The 19,215-nt window shown below is 39.9% G+C and overlaps 1 protein-coding gene across 1 annotated transcript in view; it reads right to left on the reverse strand.

Moving 5' to 3' along the window:
* Positions 1 to 19,215, reverse strand: part of PRAG1 (PEAK1 related, kinase-activating pseudokinase 1) — a 61,861-nt gene that overhangs the window by 22,530 nt on the left and 20,116 nt on the right. The window contains exons 2-3 of the mRNA XM_060762716.2: positions 18,454 to 18,889; positions 5,316 to 7,114 (exon numbers count right to left, since the gene is read on the reverse strand). Coding sequence (XP_060618699.2) covers positions 5,316 to 7,114; positions 18,454 to 18,801 — 2,147 coding nt within the window. The 5' untranslated portion in view covers positions 18,802 to 18,889. The remainder of the gene's footprint in view (positions 1 to 5,315; positions 7,115 to 18,453; positions 18,890 to 19,215) is intronic.

Consider the following 19,215-nt stretch of genomic DNA (forward strand, 5'->3'; position numbering starts at 1 on the left):
CTACATTTGGAAACATGTCTGTGATATTTAGAAGCATGGATATTTGTAACAAAAGGAAACCTGTCCAATAAAAGATAATATTGTATTATCAAAGCACACACACACACAAAACAATGTGCAACAACAAAACCTAAGAAGTCAAAAGTGATTTGTTTCCTTTTCCTCCTACATTTCACTATCCTAAAAATGACACAGAAATACATGTAGCTATTCTCATTACACAAAAATCAGAATGACGTCCATTCTGTTTGTACAGCTTGAGACAACCGTTTCAGTTCTTGAAAGAAGTGGAGCCCTCGGCAGCTTTTAAGTGAGGCAGGTGCACATTCTTGATTTCTGCAACAGTACAACACTATGCATGTCTATTGCGAGGACTCATTAAATTTAATGGAATTTATTGCCAAGTAGGAAGGACAGAAGTTCTAACTTTTCTTGATCATCCCTTCTCCAAACCACCTGTGTCCAATATCTACATATAGAATGGAAATTTCAACACTTGCCCGGAAAAAAAAGGTGGAAAGTATTCTACACTTTCCTGTTTCTTTTGCAGTTTACAGTCAAGAGGAATGCCAAAGACATAGTGCCTGAAGGCAGCATGAAAACTGGGAAGAGGCACAGTGCCAGGTCTAACACTTGAGCAGAACTTAGGCAACAGACACCATTATGTATATAATTCCTATACTTTCCAAAGTATATGAAGTACTGCCTCCTGATGAATTAACACACATATGGAATTCTATTTTCATATATGAATAGAACAAAGATCCTTTTTCAAAGGACAAAAGTCACATTGAAAAAATGCAAAGGCCACCCATCCTTGTGTTGCTGATGAGACCTCCTTTTCCATGAAAAGAGCTTTCCCTTCCTACCCAAGGTTTCCTCTTCCCAAAGAAACTATCTAGAAAGCTTTATATTTATCATTTTCTAGGGATTATCAGGTCAAGAAACATACAACTAGAAATGTGAAACACATAAAAGGAGATATTGAAAATAATGCATGCAATTTTAAAGTGGAAATCAACAGAACCCAACTCAGACAAAATGTTCTGAGACCTCAAAACCTCAAGGCATGTCCAATTGCACTGACTTCTTCGTCTTCTTCTTGTTGTTGTTGTAACAAGTTCCAGCATATCTACTGTTACTATTAACTTAAGGTCCTATCTACACTGCCAGATAAAATCTAAATTATCTGCTGTGAACTGGATTATATGTCAGTGTAGACTAATAAAATCCAGTTCAAAGGAAATAATCTGAATTTTATCTGGCAGTGTAGATGGGGTGTTAGTGAATCTATAACGGGAGTTTCTTGGCAAGATTTCTTCAAAAAGAAGAAATCCTTCACCCAATATCTTAGTCCAATATCCACTGCCTTCATCTGTGAGAGTGTAAAATTCTGTTTGAAGATCTGATGGAAGAATTTTGATTAATGGCCGAATTAATCTTAAACTCAGTCTTAGTCAGGGAATCAGTTCAGACTTGGGAGGCTTCTCTCATGTCTCAACATGAGAAGCTGGAGCTGACAGACGGGACCTCACCCCGCTCCCCGGATTTGAACCACAGTCCTGCTGGCACAAGGGTTTAACCCATTGCGCCACTCGGGGCCCCTTACAAGGCAAATGAGTATCACCCTATGGTTTTTGACGGTAGATCTTGGACAATCTGTTGCATTTGCACCAGAAACTAAAATTTCAAAATTCTGAATTATCTCTAAAGTTCTGACCTTTGGAAACTCCCTGCTTTAGCCTCAGGTCCACACATTTTCTTATTAACAGCTGCAAGAGATAGATACTTGTTAGGCAATACCAGATAAGATCAATTTTATCTTTATGCCAAGTTTTCAAATTTGACCTATGGATATTCACTGGGCTCTCAGAAAGAAAGTATCTACTCCCATGCTAGCTGGGCTGGAGTCCCAAATTATTATTTTAAACACCGAAACCAGTGGTTCTCAACCTGTGGGTCCCCAGGTATTTTGGCCTACAACTCCCAGAAATCCCAACCAGTTTACCAGCTGTTAGGGTTTCTGGGAGTTGAAGGCCAAAACATCTGGAAAGCCATAGGTTGAAAACCACTGATGAACTATATTTCTCGCCGTTATTACAAATTAATTGTTGAGATGATTTAGTTTTTTAAAATCTCAGAAACATCATCTACTGACCAGTACAGATAGATTTGCAATTTCCCCAAAACCACGTATTCTAACAAGTAGTTTTACGAGGAACTGTTTTTAGGGAGTCAAGAAGTAGGTTGACAATGTGTTTTGAATCCTTTCCACAGTCATAAGGAAAAAGAGATTTTTCACAGGTTTGATATTGGCCTTAGGTAAAGGTAAAGATTTTCCTTTGACATTAAGTCCAGTCGTGTCCGACTCTGGAAGGTGGTGCTCATCTCCATTTCTAAGCCAAAGAGCTGGCGTTGTCTGTAGACACCTCTAAGATCATGTAGCTGGCATGACTGTATGGAGTGTTGTTACCTTCCTGGTGGAGCGGTACCTATTAATCTACTCACATTTGCATGTTTTCGAACCGCTAGGTTGGCAGAAGCTGGAGCTAACATTGGGAGCTCACCCCACTCCCCAGATTCGAATCTGCAACCTTTCGGTCAGCAAGTTCAGTAGCTCAGCGGTTAAACCCATTGTATCATTGGGGTCTCCTCCTTGGCCTTACATATGCAAAAAACAAGCTCTCAGAGCTCCTTCTCCTTTTAACATAAGAAACTGTGAGCCTCAGCAGATGTTCTGTCTCCAATGCAGATACTTGTTTATTTAATCACAAGCTGGAATCTCTTTGAGTCAACAAGCCTAAAATATCTCTAAAGAAGGAGAAACCCAACCCTGAGCCTGACTCCCATTTTTTTCTCCAGGTGCAGCTGGTGGTGGATGAAGGGAGATAACATCTGGGAAGGTACTCTTCTCCTAAGTCAGTGGTTCTCAACCTGTGGGTCTCCAGGTGTTTTGGCCTACAACTCTCAGAAATCCCAGCCAACTGTTAGGATTTATAGGAGTTGAAGGCCAAAACATCTGGGGACCCATGGACTTAGAACCACTGCCCTAAGTACATGGGAACCCATAAGGCGACAGTCAACTTGAGGGTACATACATGCACTCAAAGGAATTAAGCACACAGAAAAAAGGACCGGTATGTGTAACCCAGTCCTATGTATTCATAGAACTCCTCTTGATTTACTCCCAGTTTAAGTATGCACATGATTATAACCTTAACAATCTCTAATTATGCTATAAGTAATTGTGAATTGCTCTAAATCAGAGGTTGATCTGGGGGAGGAAAAAGACAGGAAGTTTGCCAACCATTCTGATTTCATACAACTGCTGTTCTTCTATAGTTGCTTTTTCAAAAGGGCCATGGCCTAAAGTACTAAAAATAACTAAATGAATGCCAATTACTTGCCATCTCTCTCAGCGGTTCTTCTTCCGCTTCTTTTAAGTGTTGCCTGCAGCGTATTTCTCGATAATACATGAAGGCCAATTTTTCCAAGCTTGACATAAAATAGATGATTACGTTTTGCGGGATTACTTGCTCACTGACCATTAACCGAAACAAAAGCTCTTTCAAAACATTCTTTCTGCCGCTCCATCACAATTCAAGAGTTTAGTAATCCACAACTACAACATCTAGAAATACAGGTTATAAGTTCAGTTAAATTTATACGAGTGTTCACTGAATTTAGTGAATTGGAGGCAGGGAGTGTAAATTCAGCAATTCGAGCAAACTGTGTCAGTTCTAGACTTACAAAGAGAGCTCCTGACTGTATACTGTGATTTATTCTCTTTTCAGTGGAAGTGGGACAACATACAAACATGGAAGTGGGACAACAAACATGTAATGGGACTTCTTCGGAGTAGGGCATGGAACTGTCCCTCCTCAAAACACAAACCGTATTCATCCACAAATCAAAACCTGGGCACCATCTAACACCTGAGGAAACTTATTCAGAAACAGGTGTCCTTTCAGATGTCCTGGACCCATATTATGTAGAACAGTGATTCTCAACCTGTGGGTCCCCAGGTGTTTTGGCCTACAACTCCCAGAAATCCCAGCCAGTTTACCAGCTGTTAGGATTTCTGGGAGTTGAAGGCCAAAACATCTGGGGGCCCAGAGAAAGAGTGGGTTGACCTCTTGCTTTTGTGAACCACCTACCTACATATAAATTTTAACTGGAATACAAGATCATCCAACCAGACCCAAGGGAACAGCTATTATTTAATAACTGGGAATAAGATTGTCAGTAGTATGGCTTTATTGGGGTGAAATATAGCTTATGATTTTAAACTGTGTGTGTCCGGTGCAGGACGTAATGCCATGTAATGCTATGCAAGGTTTAAAGGCATAGATGTGATTCAATTCCTATAGAGTGAACTGTGACCATTTCCTGTATACGTCACACATTCCAATAATGTGGATTTGAGATAACAGACTACTGGGCATTCTCTTCTAGCCATGCCAGAGAAGGAGCAAGACACGTGTGTGATTTCTCCTGTACAATGTTATGTTTGTTATTTTTGTAGCTTCTAGAATGTAACTAAATAAACATACCACTTCAAGGATTTGAAGTTGACAAAGGACTGCACACTTTGTTTTCATTGCGTGCCTCATTGCAGTTGCTTTGAGGCCGAATTTTTATTGACACAGATGCCCTTGACGTCCAACCCCAAATTATCCAGAAGGTTGCTACTAGATCTAGACATGGATTCTGTAAGCAATTAAGGTTCAATCTAAAAACAAAATTGATAGCTAATATACCTCTCTTCACAAGGGCCGGGCTTTAGCATAGCAGGTTAAGCTGCTGTAAATCTTGCCAATTGGAAGGTTGGCAGTTCAAAGCCTGGGTCAGTGTGAGCTCCTGGCCTTTAGCCCAGCTTCTGCCTACCTAGCCTACCTAGCAGTTTGAAAACAAATTTGAGAAGATAAATAGGCTGAGAAAGGCGTCATACAAATGCGGTAAATAAATAATTATAAATAATACTGCTTTAAAGCAGGGAGGTATTTAAGGCACCCATAAGGATATGCCAGAAAAATGCTGGTGATTCGATCAAGGAGGAAGTTTACAAGCAAAGCTCTTCGGCAGGGAAGATGGAGCGGTAGCATCCCTCCATGGCCGGGACCAAGCACAGCCTCCAACATGCCGAAGATGGGAAATCCTACATATACCTCTGTCTATTTACAGTTGTCTGCCTTGTAAGTGTATAATAGCATTGAATGTTGCTGTTCTGTCCTCCCTCTGGTACCTGCAATAAACCACAAGCAGATTACAACTACAAGCAAGCAAACATACATACAAAAAACTTGTTTCTGTACCTGGATTGTTTCTTTGGAGGTGGAGGAGGGGGAGAGAATTCATTTCCATTCTTCTCTTTAGGGAATTCAAAAGCAAAAGATGCCGATTTGCTCATTCCTCTGGGTTTATTCTCTTGGACAGAGCACTTCCCTCCTTGATGGCAATCAGAAGTACTTGAAGGGCTAATGGCTCCATTCTCCATTTCTACCTTTTGAGCAGTTTTCAGGAGTCCTTGCTCTTCCTCCTCTTCCTCCTCTATCCTACACTGCTTACTCCATGCCAGATTGTAGTACTTCTGTCTCCTCTCAGCGCTGGAGGGTGCTGGACCTTTGCCAGCCTCATCTGGAAAGCTTCTGTTCACATGAGAACACTGTGAGGATGAAGGCCCAAAGACGGGGCTGTTCCCACCATGCCTTGGAGTGTCAAGATCCTCATGGTCTTTACCGTCAGGGATTTCTGCAGTGGAACTGACTGAAGGGAGGAGAGACCCTTCACCCCAAGGTAAGCTCCCTTTGGACAGCTTTGGGGGAATAGCAGGAGTGTCGCCAACCACCTTTTTGCAAGTTATTTGGGAATGAAGATCCAAGCCATTTTCCCTGGAAGTCATCTCACTATTTGCTTGAGGGAACTCTCTGGGCTCAAAGAAAGGAGATGCTTTCTCACTCTCTGGATTAGAAATGGGGCTAACGCACGGCCATTGGACCCCAACTGCTGAGTCTGGGCTGCTAAGGAAGATCGTTCGATTGTCATCTTCCCCATGGGCAGCCATAATGGTAATAGTTGCTGCTACTTGTGTAGTAGAATCTTGGAATTCCCTTCCACAGCTCAAATGGGGGGATTTTTCATGACTGGGACTATACGGAGAAGGGACTATATTGGAATTGTTTAGCTGTACCTTTTTCCTTTTTGTACTCTCTGCATAGATAGGCTCATTCCGAGAGTCCATTTGAGAGGAAAGCTCTTGTTGTACAGAACTGTTTACATTTTCTATATGTTTGCCTTCAGTTTGTTCCTGTTCTCTGACCAAAGCAATGGAATGATTTCCCTGGGGTGAACTAAAGGGACTTCTGCTTTTTATTACAGTCTCGGGAGTGAATGTTGACATGTTGGTTTTGGAGCACAGGTGGTTATATATATAATCATGTGGATAATGCTTCTCCCCTTGAAAATCCGTATCGGAATTCAAGGGTCGGGTTCCCCTTTCATTGAAACCCATGCCTGTTGGCTCGATTCTTCCATTCACTGCAGCTTCCTGCCTCTGAAATGTGGAAGCGGGGTTTTCATTTCCAAGCCATGGTACTTTAGTTTTAGTATTGTCCAAGCCTTGGTGGGTGGGAGGTTCGGCACAATAGTTTGTAATGGAGCAGTACTCTCCACCTTCACTTTCTAAGTCAGAGGAATGGGATAAACTGGTCTTCTCCAAAAGTGATCTCTCTGCTCTTTGGTGGAAGGGAGGGCATTGCTCAGAGTTCAAGGAGGAATTGATACACTGATCACTAAAAATGGGTGATTTGTGACAGAGACCCAAATATGGCAAGGTCAACTTTTCACTGCTGGGCTTCTCAACACCATCCTCATGTGTACCTGCATCACTTGGAAACGTCATATTCCTGAAGGTGAGACATTTATCTCCTCTGCCTTCAAGACCAGACAAACTAATTAGCGAAGGAACCTGAGGACTGTGTGAATTACAGTCATTTGGAGCATTCTGAATTACAGGCTTCCTTAAGATGATTTGGCTGTACTTCTCAATGCACGCACTTTGTTCTTCTCCGGGTTTCACCAAGGCATGTTTTCTGAATGCTGTCCTCTTGGTAACCTGCATTGAGCAAAGATAAATGCATGTACATTAGTAGTGGGGAAAAATGTAACAGGCAAAAATGCTTAAGCTGCTGCTCTCCTTTGATATCTTTTGATATGTTACCGCAACTTTTTTTTTAAAGTGTGAAAATACTCTTAACTAGAACTAACATTTTATGAGTCCATTATAATGAAGGGGATTTGATTGGATTATGACTGAATCAAAGACAAACATGCTTAAATCCTAGCAATGCCAATTAAAATCTTGTGACTTCAAAATGCTTACATTTGACTTGATGAAGCTCATTTAACAACACTGCCAACCAACGTATACTGCACACACCAAACCCTATCTCACTTTGAGGTGCTAAGTATTAGGAATAACCCAATGGTGCAATGGGTTAAACCCCCATGCTGCTGAACTGGTGACCTAGAGGTTTGCAGTTCGAAGCCATGGGTCAGGGTGAGCTCCCGCTGTTAGTCCTAGCTCCTGTCAACCTAGCAGTTCAAAAATATGCAAATGTGAGTAGATCAATAGGTACCACTTCAGCGAGAAGGTAATAAAGGCCATGCAGACATCGACCAAGGAGGTGTCTACTCCCCATAGCCAGGGTTGAGCACTGCCCCCAGAAGATGGAGATGAAAGGGGAAGGCTTTACCTTTGCTTTGTGTATTTGTGTGTCTTTGTTATCTCATTAAAGGCACTGAAGGTTTGCCTATCTGTGTATGTTGTAATCTGCTCTGAATCCCTTCGGGGAAATAGAGTGGAATATAAATGAAGTATTATTATTATTATTATTATTATTATTATTATTATTATTATTATTTGAAACACAACAAGATGAGTCCACAGCAAACAAGATCACTCTGCTGGCTTGGATCACACGTCGGACACTTCTCAAGTATCTAGGACTGTGTGATGTATTGGGGAATAATGCGTGCAGATCCCAGTAAGGTGGCCTTCTGCAGCTGGCAGATGGTGATTTTGTGAGTGCCGATTGTGTTTAAGTGCAGGCCAAGGTCTTTAGGCACTGCATCTAATGTGCCAATCATCACTGGGACCACCTTTATTGGCTTGTGTCAGAGTCTTTGCAATTCGATCTTTAAATCCTATTACTATTATTATTATTATTATTATTATTATTATTATTATTACCATTTGCCTATTCAATATTTTAGTCTTAGGTTCTGTACCAATAATTTTGCTTCATAAACTAGATATTCTAGGGTCCTTCATTTCTTTAAAAAATGCATTCTGTTCTATTAGATGCTGACTTGAACCAAATTCCACTCTAACTCACCCAAAATCATAAGACTTTCCCATTGACCTGCTCCAAACTACCAAGCTTCACCCTTCTATACAGGTGAAATAAATCTTAAGTTGGCAAGCTTGCTTTGTTGTCTTCTTTGGTTTGATACAGTCCTGAGAACAAGCCATATACAGCTTTCCCACATTTCATAATCTATAATTTAGGTACAAACAGTGAGACGTAGGAATGAATGAGCTAGGAGTGTTTTTGTGCATTAGGCGGAATATGGGGGAGGCTAAGGTTATACAAATCAGTATTGTACTGTTTTTGTCCATATATATGTGCAAAAACCCTAATGTAACACAAAAGCAAAACCTTCTGAATATGAGGGAGTGTTCCTTCTGGAGCTTTAGTTCATTACATGGAGGATTTTTTAAAAAAATGCACAAGCTGGAATCCACTAAGGCAGTTAGAAACATCTTCACAATCCTTGCATAGGGAGTGGTTGATATTCACTATCCCTGCATAACCTCTTGTTCAGGGGATATAGATATATATAGAGAGAGACAATTAAAGTTCCCCAATCCCCATTTACCAGGCGGCAATAGTAGCAGCAGCAGCTGCAACCTATGGGAATCTATTTCCTATTGATCAGAAAGCAGCTGACTGATAGATTTGTGCACGGATCTGTTTTTAGCAGGTCCCTTCGGCCATTTGGCTTCTCTGTTTTGTTCGGGTGCCCAATACGGCAAGGGCCCAGGCGTCATGGATTTCCATCCGAAAAGAGACCATGTTGCAGCCAATCACGGCTCCTCCCCCCCTATTCGGCATTACCGTTGAATCTTTTTGATTTTCCTTTATTTTCCTCCTGATTCTTTTTATTTAGTGGGACTGACAGAGTTGGGAACCTGAGGGACGGTGGGTGGGGTACACGTGTGCATGCGCATTTGAGGGCTTGGAGATGGAGAGTCAACATTTTACTTTCTTTTTCTCCTTCAGAAAATATTTCAAAAAGGTAATAAATATTATCATTAATAATAATAATCCCAGCAAACAAAATGAGAAGCCTACTTCTCCTCTAGAATACAAAGTAGAAACAGCTTTAAGGAAGCAAAACCCCAAGCAGAAAGGAGATTGGAGACAGTAGAGAAAACAGAGGGGATTTTTAAGGTAGTCCAGGGAGGATAGCTCCACTGAGCTCTGGGTCATCGCTCTTCTTTCTCTGGGTCTCCTTAAAATGCCTTAGCTGCGTGGCATGCTGCTGTTGGGAATGGGAGAGAAAGTGCGTGCACCTGCCTCTCCTCTAGAGTAGAAACAGCTTGGAGTTCAGAATGCTCTTTGATTGTAGGTGAACTATAAACCCCACCAAATACAACTCCCAAATGTCAAGGTCTATTTTCTCTAACCTCCCCCAGTATTCACATTTGGGCATGTTGAGTATTCGTGCCAAGTTTGGTCCAGATCCATCATTGTTTGAGTCCACAGTGCTCTCTTGATGTAGGTGAACTACATAGGAATTCTGTGTGCCAAGACTGGTTCAATTCAGTCTTTGCTGGAGTTCAGAATGCTCTTTGATTGTATGTGAACTATAAATCTCAGCAACTACAGCTCCCAAATGACAGCATCAATCTCCCCTTCAACCCCACTAGAATTCAAATTTGGGTGTATCGGGCATTTGTGCCGAATTTGGCCCAGTGAATGAAAATACATCCTGCATATCAGATACTTAACGTGATGATTCATAACAGCAGCAAAATTACAGTTGTGAAGTAGCAACAAAAATAATGTTATGATTGGGGGGTCACCACAACATGAGAAAACTGTATTAAGGGGTCGCGGCATTGGGGAGGTTGAGAACCACTGAGTTAGCTGCTTCCCAAGTCACAGGGAACAGATCCTTTTTGATCTGGATTACTTTATAAGACTTCAGATTCTCAATGGGAACGCTCCTCCATTCAAAATCTTTCTGTCTTTAGCGATGCCATTGCTCAACATTGCTCCTGTTTGCAGGGAATATGTATTTTTGTAAGGAGGGACATTCAACCATTCTGACTCCACCATTGCCCCTTCCAGTCTGAAAAGCGCAGCCCACACATTGCTTTACCACTTCAATGAGAATGTGGCCTAACAAAGGCAGATTAAATTGAATGTAGGGAAATGCTAAGGAAGAATGGGGAACTGCGAAAAGATATTCATTACTTTTACTGATCAGATGAAGGCTATTTTTATTTTATCACTGTGTTCAGGAAATCTTCCCCCACAAGTTCAGAGTGACTGACTATTTCCTCTCTCCCCTCTGCACCATAAAAGGGTCCTGCCTTATCACTGCCCTCATCTGTTGCGAGCATTACAAAGGCGTAGGAGTCACTCTCTGAAAAGCGGGATCTAGTTTATTAAGAAAGAAAAGCACAGCAGTTCAAAAGCTTTGCCTTGATATAAATCATCTATGTTAAGGAAACCCTGAGCCTTAGGAAGAAATTCAAAGAGTTCTGCAGCTAACATCCTCTTAGGAATGACAGTAACACGGCTCATCTCCGGCAAATAATTTTTAATTGGTCACTTCTGATGTCTTTGCAAAAGGGAGAAATTCATTGTTAACAAAGGCAAAAAGGCACATACACAAGCTAATCTAGATATACATTATGGTATTGGCTACACTGATGGTTATGCTTGGGATGCTGTGCATTTTCTGGACCGTATGGCCATGTTCTAGAAGCATTCTCGTCTGATGTTTCACTCACAACTATGGCACGTATCCTCAGAGGTTGTAAGGTCTGTTGGAAACTAGGCAAGCGGGGTTTATATATCTGTGGAATGTCCAGGGTGGGAGAAAGAACTCTTGTCTGTACAAGGCAAGTGTGAATGTTGCAATTGGTCAGCTTGATTAGCATTGAATAGCCTTGCAGCTTCAAAGCCTGGCTGCTTCCTGCCTGGGGGAATCCTTTGTTGGCCTGGATTGTTTCATGTCTGGAATTTCCCTGTTTTATTTACTGTCCTGATTTTAAATAATGGTAGCCATATTTTGTTCATTTTCATGGTTTCATCCCATCCTGGGAATTCCATTTTGGGCATTCCACAGATACAGAAACCTAAATTGCCTAATGTCCAAGAGATCTCACAACCTCTGAGGATGCCTGCCATAGATGTGGGCGAAACATCAGGAGATGGAACATGGCCATACAGCCCAGAAAACTCACAGCAACCCAATGATTCCAGACATGAAAGCCTTCGACAACACATTGTTAATGTTTTGATAATGTTTTTTTGGCCTTGTACTATTTTTTATACTATATGTTAAATGTTTTGAATAGTATTTATGACTGTTTTAATTGTCCTTTAATTGTTGTGGCATCAAATTGTTGCCGACTATGAACTTCTTTGAGTTGCCTCCGGGCTGAGAAAGGTGGTATACAAATATGGTAAATAAATAAAATAAATAAATTGTTATGCTTATTTCGGAATCAATCTCATTGGCTTATGGTGCATCCATACTGTAAAGTTAATGCAGCTTGACATTACTTTAAGTGCCATAGCTCTATGCTATGAAATCTGTTTTGCAAGCTCTTTAGCATCCCTAGAAAATAACTTTGAATTTAATAAACAAACCTAAAAGTCATCATGAGATTTAAAAAAAACTAGCTTTGGGCTGCAATCTGCTTCAGCCTTAACTTTGGAGGAAGCCCCACTGAACTCAATAAGACTTACTTCTGAGTAAAGATCTTAGGACTGTCCTGCAATTATTTAAATTTTCCTCTCTATAACAGTAGTGTATGAGTGCCAAAGTAATCTTACCTCTCCATATCACCAATTAAAACAAAGCCATTTCAGTTAATCAACTAGAAAAAGTAATTAACTCAGTAAAGCTTGAGGTCTTCCTTTTAATAATGGGTCAATAGAAATGGATATGACTGTAAATTGCTTTAGGTTAAAAAAAACCAGTTGTAACACATTCACATCTCTTAAGGTAATTATTCCTCAACTTCCTGCAAAGGTGAATTTCCTGGTTTTCTGAGCTGACAAAGAATGGTGGAGCTATTCATTTCCCATATTCAAAACCACAAACACACTTTCAGAAACATCAAACAGATTTTGGAATCATGAGATCTGAAAGCATAATACATGGAGGCTCCTGAATATATATATATTCCTTTTCCCTTTCAATTTGTGGCTTTGGGGAACACCGCTGTCACAGTTTCCCATTTGCTCTACAACAAAGAGGGCTGGAGAATTGCTTCTAAAATGATTTTTAAAAAAGATATCTAGCATTCTCACAGCAGCCCTTAAGCATCACACAACCCTTTCTTCCTTCTATTCCACACATTCTGATATGATTAATTCATCGAGTGTCCAAAAAAGGCTTTCAGTTACACACATAGGTAACGGAAGACTGAACTTTGCTTTAACAGATTGCGATGGAAACTTGCTCATTAGGGATTCTTCCCAATTAGTAACTGTTGTACTTTCAAGTTAATGTATGGGATCAGCGGCATGTCTTGTTTTTCTTTCTGGTCTTTTCTTTATCTAACACAGAGTTTCTCAACCTGGAGGTCGGGACCCCCAGGTGGTCTTGAAGGGGGTGTCAGAAGGGTTGCCAAAGACCATCACAAAACACAGTATTTTCTGTTGGTCATGGGCATTCTGTGTGGAAAGTTTGGTCCAATTCTATCATTTGTGGAGTTCAGAAGGCTCTCTGATTGTAGGTGAACTTTAAATCTCAGCAACTACATCTCCCAAATGTCAAGGTCTATTTTCCCCAAACCCCACCAGTGTTCACATTGGGCCATATTGAGTATTTGTGCCAAGTTTGGTACAGATCCATAGCTGTTTGAGCCCACGCTGCTCTCTCGATGTAGGTGAACTACAACTCCCAAACTCAAGGTCAATGACCACCAAATGCTTCCAGTATTTTCTGTTGGTCATAGGAGTTCTGTGTGCCAAGTTTAGTTCAATTCCATTGTTGGTGGAGTTCAGAATGCTTTTTGATTGTGTGTGAACTATAAATCCCAGCAACTACAACTTCCAAGTGACAAAATCAATAATCCCACCCCCAACTCCACCAGTATTCAAATGTGGGCGTATCAGCTATTTGGGCCAAATTTAATCCAGTGAGTGAAAACACATCCTGAATATCTGATATTTACATGATTCATAACAGTACCAAAATTACAGTTATGAAGTAGCAACAAAATTAATTTTGTGGTTGGGGGGTCAACACAACATGAGAAACTGTATTAAGAGGTCGCAGCATTCGGAAGGTTGAGAACCACTGATCGAATAGCCCTTGTCCAAAATTAGAGTTGGCACCAAAGTATTTCTGAAGGAAAATCTCAAGGTGAAGACACACCGGGTCTCAAGATCTAAGGCAACTGCATGGAAGCTTTGAAAAGACTGCTGACATTTCAGGATGTGTGTGCTTATATCTCTATCTGATATTTTTCCTGGAATACATTCCAATTCAATAAATGACATCTAGCACTTTTGTATCTTAAATAATCCCTGCATCAAGACTTTTCTTGAGCATAGGAACAGATGGAGTCTCATGTCAAGTGCCAGATGGAAACACAGGTAAGGGTTCGTCTTTCATATCTGTTGCTGTGAGATATCTCAATGAGAAGGTCATCAGAATCAGGGGGTTTGCAATAGCTCCTTGCCAGCAGATCTTGGGAGAAACACTCTTTCCAGTCACGCAAGATGAAATTCAGAGTTCAAAACTAACAGACCACTAATCGACAATGTTACCGGTAACATTTTATGTTTTGAGTAACAGTGGCATTCCACTGTGATTAAAAGAGACATAATAATGGGTAACATTTGTTACTTACATGATATCATGGAGTGTGGGGGTCAAATTATGCTATAATTTACAGCGACCCCAAGGTGAATCTATAGTTTTTCTGTGGTTTGGGACTTGGCCAAGGTGGTGTTTCATGGCCAAGAGGAGATCTGAATCCTCACCTCCATCAATGAAATGTCACACTGGCCCTGTTGTGTTCATTTCTATAGTTTAACTGCATTTTCAAATGTATCAACTAAAGTGTACTAGTAATACATTAACAATTTAATGCTAACTTGCTGTTCTCTAATGATTAGTATCACCGAGTTACTTAAAAATCACTGTGAAAAAAAATATTGGACCTTATTCTGTGCAAAACATGCACCGGGCATTTTCTACCCAAAAAAACCAAGTGCAGAAATGGACACAAATATCCAGAAATGTTGTCTACTGTTCAGGAGACTTGTTTTCAATACAGGAAATGTGTTTCTGCGAAGAAACGTTATTTTTCTATGCAAAATTCTGCTTTTGTATGGAACTTATGTTTCAAAAAGAACTTATTCTATGCAAAACGTGCACTAGGTATTTTCTGCCCAAAAAACTTTTGGATCTTTTTAGAGATCATAACCTTTTGGAAAACCAGACTCTCCATAGCCATTTGGATGTGTGGCCCTTTTTGGAGATCAATTAGCATTCAGACTATTTGGAATAATCATAACCTTTTTGTAAAGTATGATCTTCCTCAAAACAGTTATAAGCTTGCTTGAGTCAATCATCTCCTTAGTGGTAAATATCCACTAGTATTCATGCAAGGCAATTTAGGTTTCTCAGCTGTTAGACTGATATCCCTGGTTTTCTCTTTGAACTGTTAGGAACAAAAATATGCCAATGCATAAAATATATAGCAGATCTTCAGAAGTGTTATTTTAGTTGCCCCAAAAAAGTCTACTATCCCATAAAATATACTGTTTTTAAATCATGCTCTTATAAGACCAAAAAATAAGTAGTTTTCATTAAAAATATGGGTTTTTATATAAATGTTACTATATTGTCGATGTTTAATTTTTTAAGCTTTATGACTAAGTGTTCTTTTATGTTTATGTTTTACTTTGGTTATTTATAATTATATGTTATTGTCTTGCTATTATATTTTGTTTTTACATGTATGTATGGCATTGAATTTTGCCTTTATAATGTTGGAAACCGCTTTGTGTTCCCTTAGGGGGAGAAAAGCCGTATATAAATGTAGTAAATGAAATAAATAAATAAATGTTAACACAGTTAATTTATTTACAAAGTTCATGTATTCAGCATACAGGTACATTGCTTATTGGTTCAAAGTTTAAACAGTCTGTTCTTTAAGCATTCTGTTTCAGTCTCTTCTCTGTTGTATACAGACTAACACTCTCTTCTGATGCTTACTGACTGACTTACTGATACATACTGACTACTATACTATACTCAACTGTACTGATTTCTAAAATGGAGTCTCAGTTTGAATAGTCCCAGATCTGGTCACATGGTCTGTAGTCTTTCCCACAACCTCAAACAACATAGAGTTAAGGGGAAAACTGCATGCCAATATACACATACACTATAAGAAGAAATCTCAGTTATATACATAACAAATAACTGGTATAGGAGGCTTGTAGAGCGTTGCTATTTCCAACAAAAACAAAATGCAGAAATGGGCACAAATATCCAGAAATGTCTGCTGTTCGAGAAACGTGTTTTCGGTAGAGGAAATTTGTTTCTGCGGAGAAATATTATTTCTACACAAAATTCTGCTTTTTTGCACAGAAATTGTTATTTTTCCACACAAAACACCATACATTTCATATTAAGTTTACATTGTGAATAAAATCTATGCCATAACTCATAATGAAGGTAAACATTAATTCTTTCTGATTTGTATTCAAGGATAGATTTGGTTGGATAGGGTGGATCTGCCTAAGAGGTCAGTCTAAGGAGCTCCAGAAATGCTGGTTTGTCATGTTTGAACAGCATGCTGGTGCGTGCTTCCTGATCACTTCCCTTTGTACAGGTAAAGGCTAAGCAAATCACCAAGCAATGTTTATTGTGCTACCCAGATGCAAGCAGTGTTCTATTTCTAATTTGTCTCATAACAAATCAGAGAAGCAAACAAAAATCAAATCCTGGATTTATTATCAAGGTGGTTGGGAGAAAAAACAAGAAAGGCAACCATTGGGAAACAACACAGGAAAGCTATGAGGTTTAGTAGTTTCCACTGCAAGCAGACATGACAGAAGAACATGTCCTGACACATTGCTCTAACCAAAAAGGCAAGGTGCTTGCGATATGTGGCTTACCATGCCCAACCACAGCCTTTGTGTTAAAGGTTTCAGCTACCTAGAAACATGATGCTCAATTATTTATTTCATCTTGGGTTCCTTTACAAAATACAATTTGTATTTAGCGTGTGTAATATTTAACACTGTTTTTATCTTTTTACATCAGTTTGTTACCAATTGTGTGATTGGTGGATTCCTGTCTCTCTATCTGTTTCTGACATTTTATCTTGCTTTTCATATGGGAGGCTCAGAGGACCATGCAGGACATCTTCCATCTCATTTTATCTTGCTTATTACTTCATCACACTAGAGAATGAATCCACTTTAAATCAGGTTTCTGCCTCCTGCAGAATTCTGAGGTTTGTAGTTTAGTGAGGATGTTATTTATGAAATGTATGAAATTTATGAAATCAAGCTGAGAGATGATAAGTGGCCCATAGCCACTGAGCTTTAATGTTGGCAGAAGATCTGACCAGTATTTTTCTTACTTTGACAAGCATACCTAGTACACATCACTGTGTATCACCAAAATTTTGAGTTGGTTGTTTTTTTTATTGCTGCATTTACATTCACTTGACTGTTTTAATATAGTCATAAGCCATTTTGGACACTGTTTACTTAAAAGCTGGGAGATAGATATTATGCACAAATGAAAAACTATGGAAGATGAAAACTTTATACCACGCTAAGCAACTTGTCATCAAAGATAGGATAATATTTGTCAAAAAAAAAGGAAGATAAAAATAGTATATCTTGAGTGGAATGGAAGATTTTCCAGATATAGACAAAATTCTGGAGCATGGCTAATATGAATAAGCTGTCATATTGGCATTTAGAGCTGGGACAGAAGATGTAAATCTGTAGTTTGAAGACCTATGGAGAGTTCCAGATATAACATACTGAAAGCTGGGATGATTCCTTCCTAAAGTATGGTATTACACCAGATTTGGTCCTCCAGATGTTTTGGACTTCAATTCTCAGAAATCCCAGCCAGCTTACCAGCTGTTAGGAACTATGGGAGCTGAAGTCCAAAACACCTGGAGGACCAAAGGTTGGGAACCACTGTATTACACAAATGAGACATGGCCTCAACAATTTCCCTCTTCTCTGGCTTTGATATGGCTGCAAGGAGATCGGAGTATATAATTTCCATTTTTAACCAAACACATGTTAGTGTAGGCCACAGAACAATGGATTCGAACTACAGGGAAAGAGATTTAATCTACACACTGGGAAGAATTTCTGATGATCGAACTGTTGGAAAGTGGAATGCAACTGTTGTCTGAGATTATAGTGGTGTCTCCTTCTCTGGAGATTTATAAACAGTTGGTGGATGGTCATCTGTTGGGAGTGCTTTGATTGTGTATTCCTGCATTGCAGGAGGTTGGATGGCCCTAGGGGTCTCTTCCAACTCTATGGATCTGGTTTTAATTATATTGAAGTTACACAAATTTATTCACATGTAGAACAGAATGAACTTGCATTTTTAAAAACTCAAAATGTGTCATAAATTAAAAATTGATGGCATTGTCCATTCAAACACAGAGCTGTGTTTGGAACTATGAACCACATTGAACTACTGTATGTTTACACTGAATTAGGAATCAGCCAATACTAGAAGTTTCTGGTGCTACGAGGAAACTTGTTTGTTCAGTTTTAGTATCAGTTGAGTTCACCTGGTCTCATACAGCCAAAGAACCACATGATACCAGGTAAAGACTTGGCGTAAAATTAGGCATTTGATACTTTCCAGTTCTCCCAAAAACCTCATGAATTTTATGGGATCTTGCCAACAGAAACCTAGAAACTTATGACAGCATGAAAATGTTTCCTATGTGAATGATGAGCAAAAGAATTCCAGCTTCTTGGCTGCAGAACCTCCCTTGGCTTGTCCACAAAACTAAAAGTAGCATATTTATGGGAGTCCTGCCATAACAAATACCAGGACTCCTCTAGGGCAAATGAACATTTTCACAGCAGAATCAACCTTGTAAGATACACCACACCCTTTATTAATCATTACCTGTGGATTATCTGCATTCAGGTTCCCGTCTGCCCACACGTCAGCGACATCTGAGTTTATCATGGTTGGTTTAACGGCAATTGTTGGCTTTGAATAAGGCAAGGAAATTATGCCGTCACCCTCCAGAGGCGTACTCTCGCCTTTGGCTCTGGTTCCATTCAGATTCTGATTGAGACCGCAGCTACCTGCCAGGTCAAGAGGCGTCAGCGGCGTCGATGTTGGCAGTTGGTGGAAGTTTCTGGGGCAGAAGCAGTTCTTGCAGGAGCCAGGCTTCCAGATGTGTTCTACAAAATCACTGCACGCGGACATTTTCAAGCCCCCTTGCTTCACTTCGATGGCCCTCTGCATCTTGTATATTGAGCTTCGTTGTTCATTTTTCTCTGCTCCACTCTTTTGGCTGGCCTTAAAATGTTGGCTCGTCCTATAATCCAGTTATCTGGAAAGAAAGAATATGGCACTGCCATAAATGATGCTGCACTCTTCAATCTTTTGAACACTTACCAAACTTCATTGATTTCCTAGAACCCAACCCTTGTTTTTACTAAATGCAAGACAAAGTCTCCTCAGTTGGCATTTCCCATGAGTGTATACTGATTTTTCCCATAACAAGCAAATCATATTTATTTATTTACTTACAGTATTTCTATACCGCTTTTATCACCCCTGGCAGGGGGGGGGGGGGGCTCAAAGCAGTTTACATAGGCAATCAACACAAAATAATTTGCAAGCACCAATGCTCATGGGCCAGAAATTTCCAAACCA

The sequence above is a fragment of the Anolis sagrei genome, chromosome 2 (assembly GCF_037176765.1).
Source record: "Anolis sagrei isolate rAnoSag1 chromosome 2, rAnoSag1.mat, whole genome shotgun sequence".
Lineage (NCBI taxonomy): Eukaryota > Metazoa > Chordata > Lepidosauria > Squamata > Dactyloidae > Anolis > Anolis sagrei.